General features: G+C 38.9%; 1 protein-coding gene across 1 annotated transcript; it reads left to right on the top strand.

Annotated features, from left to right (window-relative positions):
* The first annotated feature begins 679 nt into the window (after positions 1–679).
* On the top strand, positions 680–8,812 carry LOC129889718 (protein phosphatase 2C 29-like). Its single transcript, XM_055965126.1, has 4 exons — positions 680–2,971; positions 5,269–5,382; positions 5,709–5,973; positions 8,170–8,812. Exons 1-4 carry the CDS (start codon positions 1,079–1,081, stop codon positions 8,292–8,294), a joined length of 2,397 nt encoding a protein of 798 aa, XP_055821101.1. The 5' UTR covers positions 680–1,078; the 3' UTR covers positions 8,295–8,812.
* The last annotated feature ends 30 nt before the right edge of the window (positions 8,813–8,842 follow it).

The following is an 8,842-nucleotide window of genomic DNA, read 5'->3' as shown; positions in this document are numbered from 1 at the left end:
ACATTCTTCTATTTCACCATACCCATTATCGTCATTTCACCATAAATTCACCACCTGGATGCCTACGTGGACTCTCACCCCTGCCCCCATTTGCCAGGTCAGCACAAGCTTTTCCCTAAAAAGGAAGGAGAAAAGCATAAAAAATGGCCCCCTATTCTCATGTTGTTGAGTGGATTCAAATGAGTGGCTACGTCATACTAAATAGAAATAATGCGTGAAGATATTTGAATACTTTTGAGAATATTTGATTATATTGTATAATGAAATTTATTGGGTTATTGTTGTTGTTATCGTATATTTAAATAAAATAATTTATATGTTAATTAGATTTATTTTATTCCTCTGCTAAATGAAATCTTTTGGATTTGAGTTTTTCTAAGTTGAATTGTATATGATGGTAGGGATACATTCAAACTTATGTAATTCCTAATGTAAAGTGGTTAGTTTTAATGAAAAAAAAAATTCTTGTACTTTTTTTTTTGTCTACTATGATTCAAGGGTGAGTCAAGTAAAAAAGGGAAATTTATTAAATTTTGATTAAAAATTACTTTAATTAAGTTATATTTATATATATTCAATAAATAAATATTGAACGCTCATCATTATATTACTTCATATTTTAAATGATATGAAAATTCTGACTCGGTGTGTGATGTTTCTATTCGTGAAGTGATAATGAAAAACTAAAACAAATCAAAAACACCGGTCGTCTTCATCTTCTTCTCTTTTTTGGTCCTTTTTTTTTTCAAATTATATTCCTTTTTAACTTCATCAGCCCGCAAAAACAGTAGTACAAAAAACTACTCCACTCTCTCTCTCTCTAAACCTCTGCATACATATAATTTTCTCTCACTATATATCTCTCTCTTTCAAAAACAAAAACTCAAGAACTTAAACAACTGTTGCGCCCTTTTGTTAGTTCTATAAAACCCAGTTTTTTTTTTTCTGGCTAGATTTTTTTTTGGGTTCTGGGGTTGGAACATCGTTAGTCAAACTTTGAAAAACTTGCCAGATATAGATAAATTTTTGTACGTATATAGAGTTGTGGGGGTGGGGGAGGGGAAATGAATCGAATGTGATGGGAGGAGGGTTATCGCAGCTGTTTCCGTGTTTTAACCCGGCGGTGAACCGGGGTGAAACGGAGGTGATCTTCGCCGCCGGTGAACCGCTTGATGAAACCCTCGGCCATTCCTTCTGTTATGTGAGGTCATCAGCTCGGTTTGTATCTCCCACTCACTCAGATCGATTTGTTTCACCTTCTCAGTCGTTACGGTTTGATGAACCAGCTCCTCTGAGGTCGAGGCCGCTTGGTCCATCGGAAACTGGGTTTCGTGCCATTTCTGGGGCTTCCGTCAGTGCTAACACTTCTACTCCCAGAACTGTCCTTCAACTTGACAATTTTTACGATGATGCCACTGGAAGTGATGCTGCTGGTGGTCTTGTGGGTTTTAATGGTGGTAATAATGTTAGGGGCAGTGTTGTAAATGGCTTTGAGAGTACGTCGTCGTTTAGTGCTTTGCCGCTTCAGCCGGTGCCTCGAGGCGGAGTCAGCGGCGAACCGTCTGGTCCAATGGAGAGGGCCTTTTTCATGTCTGGTCCGATCGAGCGTGGGGCACTATCTGGACCGCTTGACGCTACCGCCGGCTCCGACGGCGGCGGCGGAGGTAATCGGGTTCCGTTCTCTGCTCCACTGGGTGGAGTTTATGTTAAAAAGAGGAGGAAAAAGGGCATTTCGGGAATTAAAAAAGCCTTCTACAGGAATTTCTCCGAGAAGAAACGTCCGTGGGTAGTACCGGTGAGAAACTTTGTCAGCGGCAGGAAGGACATTGCGGCCGCCGTGGACTGTACACATGATTCGGATATGGGCAGCGAATCCAATGTTCAATGGGCATTGGGTAAAGCGGGGGAGGATCGTGTGCATGTGGTTGTATCGGAAGAGCATGGATGGCTATTTGTTGGAATTTATGATGGGTTTAATGGCCCTGATGCCCCCGAGTTTTTGATGAGTAATCTATATAAAGCTATGTATAAAGAATTGGAGGGTTTATTTTGGGATAGTGAAGATACTAGTAACCCAGATGGGGCAAATCCAAGTTCAGAAAGCCAAGTGATTGCCGCGAATTCGAGCATACCCGATTCTAATCTAGTACCGGGGGCAACTATTAGCGGGGTTGGTGGAGTAGAAGAAGGTGAAAGTGAGTTGAATTTGCAGCAGGTGGATAGAAGGCCGTCAAAGAAGGTGACTTTTGAATCAGGGGAGATAGAAGTTAGGAGGAGGAGATTGTGGGAATTTTTAGCAGAAGAGGACCCAGAAGACGGGCTTGATCTTTCGGGTTCAGATAGATTTGCATTTTCAGTAGACGATGCATTAAGTGTAAATAATGCTGGTTCAGCAGTGAATAGGAGGTCGTTGCTGTTGTCGAAATTGAAACATGGATTGTTAAGTAAGCACAAAGAGAGTAAGAAATTGTTCCCATGGAAATTTGGATTGGAAGCTAAGGAGAAAGTTGAAGAGGAGGAGAATAGAGTTGAGGAGGAAAGGACTAGTAGAAATCAGAGGAGGCGAAGAACGGGTCCAGTTGATCATGAGTTGGTTTTGAGGGCAATGTCCAGGGCTCTTGAAGTTACTGAGTTGGCGTACTTGGATATGACAGATAGAGTTCTTGATCGATATCCGGAGCTAGCACTTATGGGGTCTTGTTTGTTGGTTGCTTTAATGAGAGATGAAGACGTGTATGTAATGAATGTAGGAGATAGTCGTGCTATTGTGGCAAAATATGAGCCTGAGGAGGGTAGTTCTGCTTCAGAATCCAAAGGTCCACGTAATGGCGAGTTGACTGTTGAGGGCATTGTTGAAGAAACCACAAGTGTCTGCAATGAGGAGAATAGGGTGACAAATGAGGCACCTGTTCAGGGTATGAAGCTGACTGCATTGCAATTATCCACTGATCACAGCACTAGTATTGAAGAAGTAAGGTTCCTTAGTTCCCTTATACGTTATTTATGATGCTTGATTAAATGTCTGAGCTTTAATGTGCGATTGTATTTTGAAGCAAATTGGTTGATTTAATGCAGTGGGCGATACAATTTCACTTGGATAAATTTCCAAATGGAACTTTGAATGCTGGTTTGTCTTAAAGTTCTATCGGTAGAGATATATTATGCATCGTCTGCCTTATTGTTATCTTGTTGCTCACTCATTCTTGATCTAAGTGTATTCAACTCTTAAATGTTAGGGTTGGTTTGCTGGTATAGGCATCTAATAAAGACTTCTGTTGACTTCTAAGGTGTTTCGTACTAATGCTCCGCTTTCACTTATGTTGACGATCTGAAAATGGATCCCCCATAGCATTAAGTGCTTCTTCTAGAACCCAGTGCAAAATGAAAGCCAAATTAACAAACCCCAAAAAGGAGCGTAGCATATCTTCTTTTTCAACGTTCATTTGTGGGAGCTTTGATCCCTCCTGTTTCTTCCTGCTGAAAGACATATAGATCTAGGCAAGTCCAAATAATTTGTGTCCAATTTGATGTTAACAAATTCTTCAAGTGGTATTCACTTTTCTTTTCCAATTAGGTACAATTAAAATTGGGCTTACCAACTCAGCAGGCTGTTTAATGAATTATTTATTATAAACCACATCTATTCCACTTGTCTCAAAGATATTGGCCATACTACTTGTTATAAACTAAATCAAGTGACGATCAATTTGCAGTTGCAGCATACCAACTCAGCAGATTGTTTGATGTACTAGTTATCATAAACCACATTTATTGTCACTTATCTCAAAGATATTGGCTATACCACTTGTTATAAATTACATCCAGCGACCGTTAATCGGAGTTCTAATCACCTCGACTCTGAGATGACCATTACTAGCGACTATATTCTCTGCAATTTTAAATTATGTGAATATGAGTGTCCAGTTTTATATGGCTAGAACAACTTGCTTGGTGTCAATGTAGGGGGAACTTTTAAAATCTGATGCTTATGGTTGGTCTGAATTGTCTGCATAACTAGGGTGGTTTCTTGTCATGTGCTGCTTTTTGATTTTTGTCATCCTGATGATAATGATTTGATATCAAAGAAGCAAGTACTTTGCATTTTGTGACCAGCCAATTCCTAGTTGTCTTACTTGGAAGAAGACAAAGGATTAAGAAAGCTGGAAATTAACCAGTATGTGTAAATTGACCATGTTAAATGCTGAACAAGAAGTCTTGGTACCCTCTTGCAAATTTCAAATTAGGTCTAGTTTCATTTGTGCGTTTACTGATATAATCTTTATTACCGGCAATTTACTTCAAAGCAGTATGGGTAGTGAAGCTAGTTTTTATGCTGATTTTAGTAATTACATTGAGAGCATAGTTTAGGATTTAGGTTTTTAATCAATTTCTTATCCTTGGAGTCTGGAGATAAACCACTAATTCAAATTTAATGAATTATTTGTGATGGCATGAAACAATGGAAATTAACTTGTGTCTCTGCAGCTCTTAAGGGGTGGCCATAGTGAGATACAAGGGCTCTGCTTTAGGGTTTACTGTTGCCTTGAAATTTAGAAATCACTTCTTTATCTAGAATTGTAGCAAGCTTGCAGAATGCACCTTCAAGTTTTACGAACAATTTTATGGTGAATCTCTACTGTTGTACTTGTGGAACAATACCAATTAACTAATATGAAAACTTTAAAGCTATTAGAAGAGTCTAATGGACTGAAAGGAGAACTCCTGTTCAAGAAATCCAATCCAGCATGTGTTTGTGCAACTTAATTAGAGAGCATCTGTTGTACAGTGTTTGTGCTTGGGCGAGAGTAGTACTAGGATGGTTGATCCCCTAAGAAGTCATTTGTTGTACAGTGTACACAGATGGATAGACCTATTGATGCAATCACGTGAAAGTTGGGTTGAATGCTGATTGTGCTAAGAAAGTAAATATAGCATGATAGTAAATACAAAGTTTGCCGATGGGGAGCAGGGTGTATGCTTTTATGGACTCTGGAAATTGTGTTCTTCAGTCTACCTTTCCTAGTATTATTCACATACATATAAAGGTGAGTATGGTGACTTTCCCCTTCACCTGCCTGCTATGAGATGTATGTTTTATGTTCGATTTTGTTGTGCTATGTATAGTTTTATGGTTACAAGACATTAATGATGAAACTAGTCTTCTTATGCCGTTTACTGTATATTACTTGCTATTGCTTATAGCATATGTCTTTCTGCTTATGTTTTAACAAGACCTGCTTCTTGGATATCTTTCTCTGACAATTTCAGGAAGTTACTAGAATTAAGAGTGAGCACCCAGATGATAGCAATTGCATCGTCAATGGTCGAGTAAAAGGTCGTTTGAAGGTCACTCGTGCCTTTGGTGCAGGCTTCCTTAAACAGGTTGGTCTTCACTTTCTTCATTCTGGAGCCTAATCCCAAAATCTCCTCCTTTGCATCAAATTTCACAGTTTGGAGGCCTGTTCTTCTTAAACTTGGATACAGAATTCCCTCTTTGACATATTGTCATTTTGTGTTCTACATTCATTTGACCTGTGTTCCTTATGATACATATATTTCCATTTATTGACTGCATTTTAATGTGGAGACGAGAATAATTTTTTGCATATTTGCTGTACTTCTTTGGATGCACAATTGAAGAGCTACATACATTTTAAAACATTTTTGTTGCTAGTGTCCCTAACATTTTAGAATATATGTTCGTGCAGCCTAAATTCAATGATGTATTGCTAGAAATGTTTCGGAATGTGTACATTGGCAATGCTCCTTACATTTCTTGTACACCTTCGTTGCGCCACCATAGACTCTGTCCAGGGGATCAGTTTTTGGTGCTCTCCTCTGATGGCTTATACCAAGACTTGAGCAATGAGGAGGTGGTCTCTCATGTTGAGAATTTCATGGAGAAATTCCCAGATGGGGATCCTGCTCAACACCTGATTGAGGAGCTTTTGTTCCGTGCAGCCAAGAAAGCTGGTAAGTTTTCTGTCCACTCTTCCTGTGGGGGGGGGGGGGTGAGGGTAAACTAGTAATTTTGTGACCTTGCTATGCGTTGGAGGTTGGGATGCTTGTTTATTTCTGAGCACCCTGAGTTCGTGCTATGAGAATTATCTGCCAATGCAGTCTTGTAATTTTTGGTCCTCTGCAGACTACTTTCTGTTATCGGTTCTTTTTGACCTTAGGTAATTTTTGATGAAATCAGAAAGGAAAGGAACCTACAAAGTCAATCAGAAATTTGGCCTCCTCAAAATGCTCTTTTTTGCATAAAAAATTACAACAACAAAACAATTAGTCTTATAATCTTTCTATTGGAGCTCCTTCAAAACATTTTTAATTTCTTTCCTTCCAAATGGTCCACCATGGGTTCTGTTCCATATTATCTTCCAGGAAGAGGTTCCAGAGCTGTCTTAACTATCAGAAAAATAGGACTGATACTCTCCACCTCTTCTCTACACAAGTAGCATCTATTACACAATTGGATCCCCCCTACTCTGAAGATTTTCTAGCATGAGACATGCTTGATGAGCAACCATCCAAGAGAAAACCAGCTAATTCTTCATCCCTCTCTACTTCTGCTTGTGTTACCTTTACAGTGGGTCATTAACAGGGTAAAGCACGTGCTTCTTCCAGTTGACATGCAACCCAGATAATGCCTCAAACTTGGTCAAGACTTACCTTAGTTGTTACAGTTGCTGCTCATCTGCATCGAATAAAATAAGTGTGTCATCGTCATATAATAAATGGGATATTCTGGGAGAGTTGGATCTGTAACAGGTCTTAACTGTTATCTATTAGTCATTTCTCTTGGGGGCATTAAATTATTCCACTTCGGATGCTGTAGGCAGTAGCACACAATTATGTCTAATATTGCTTAATTTAATTCAACGACTAATTTTGTGTCTAGCTTAAGTTCTATTAACTAATGACAGATATTCCTCTCTGGGTTTTGAATAGCCTCCTTTGATCAACTGCACTGATGATTAGTTCAGGTCTTCAGGAATTAGCTAGTTACAAAATTCATCTACTTTCTAAAATATTTTTTTGAACCTTTTTTACTAAACTCATAGAGCTTAATAGAGCATGTCTGTTCAACAGATCATTCCTCTCCTTGGTGTTTTGGTTTGACGAGTATTTGAATTGTCTTCTATAAAAAATAAAGGGTCTCTCTGCACTCGTGCTCTTTTTTCTTAGTAATGCTCCTTTCCCCACGAGAAACCTAAACTCATATCTTGTGCTTAATATTCCAGGCATAGTTAGAAATAAATCAATTTCAGGCCTGGAAAGTTCTTCCCTTTTCCTTTGCACTTGCATTCTGCAAGTTTTGCAGTTGTGTACTGGTCTTTTAGGTTGCGTTTATCTGAAGTGTTCGAAAAGATAAGTTTGCAGCTCAGTTTTTAAGTTTTCAGGAAGCGTTGTTGGACCTGTTCTTGCTAAAAAAATAGTTTGATTTTTGTTTCTTCTTTAAAACTGATTGTTAGTGATTACAAGGGATCAAGCAAACTATATGCTTGATTTTGTGTTATTACTACCCTAATTGTTCTTAGCCTTCCTTTTCTTTTGCTGCCAATGGGTCTGGCTGTATTCGAAAATTTAAGAAGCTTGAGTATTATATTGCCTTTTGTGATTGCGTTTGCTATGCAGCTGTTTAGAATTCTCTTCTCCTCCGCAATGTTTTGGTTATAAAAGAATGCATGCTCCCTGCTCACGGAGCATGCTGTTTAGAAATTTGCTTCATCTTTGTCTTTCTCAAAAAAAATATTCATGTTTTGAATATGTTGCATTGATGTAAGTTATGTTAGCAGCTATTGTCATGGGCTTACTATGGTTGTGATCTTAGTTATATGCATCACCTCTTATGCCTAAGCTCATCTTTCACTTACCAACTGTGTGCACTCCTAGGTTTCTGGGACACTATTAATGGCATGCTTATCCAAGCTTTGTATAGCTGTGGAATATGAAGATTAATATTTGCTTAGGCTCCGTTTTCACAATAGTATGCTTGGCAGCTTGATTCTACTGCGTAGAATTTTATAACCAATAATAAAAAGTTTCTTCTAAATATGGAGAAACTTGGTTTCATGGTTATCTTATGCTGGACCCTCTGTATGATTATTTTTTTCGGTTATGACATGCCAGACACCTGTTCTCAAGCAGATTTAATTTTGTCTGCAGGAATGGAATTGCATGAATTGCTGGATATCCCTCAAGGAGACCGCAGGAAGTACCATGACGATGTTACTGTTATGGTGATATCTCTTGAAGGAAGAATATGGAAGTCGTCGGGGAAATACCTCTGAGTTTTTACAACTGGTGGCATCTGTGCAGCGATGATATCCATGTGTAGTGCTGCTGCAGTTTTGATCTTGGGTTGAGATCTTTGGAAAAGCGAGGAAGCTGGATAATCACCCAGTTTCTTGAGGAGCCGTGGTGGTACCCCCGACCACCAGGATGGGCGTTTTGAGGATCATTTGAAGTCAACATAAGCACAGTGGTCTGCTTATCCTCTTGACAAACAGCCAAAACTAGTGCTAGATATTGGGGAAGGCTCAGTGTAGCGCGTCCGCTACACTGAAAGTAGAACTTGTGTAGAAGAAAGAATCAGTATCTTTTTGCATAGATTTTGCATAGAGGATACTTTCATTCATTCGAGTTCGTTTTTTCTTTCTTTTTTTGTCCCCCTCATCTTTACATTTTAAAGCCAAAAGAGAAGTGCTTGTTGGTGGTTAGTTACAGAGCTTTAGGCGAAAATCTGTATTTTGGAGGTGGATTTCCACCAATGCGGTTTTTACAGAAGAGAGGAAAAGTGTTGTTGATACCCTTGTGTAAAGTTCATCATACAAATGGG

The sequence above is a fragment of the Solanum dulcamara genome, chromosome 5, assembly GCF_947179165.1.
Source record: "Solanum dulcamara chromosome 5, daSolDulc1.2, whole genome shotgun sequence".
NCBI classification, from domain to species: domain Eukaryota; kingdom Viridiplantae; phylum Streptophyta; class Magnoliopsida; order Solanales; family Solanaceae; genus Solanum; species Solanum dulcamara.
This window is presented reverse-complemented; position numbering and strand designations above follow the sequence as displayed.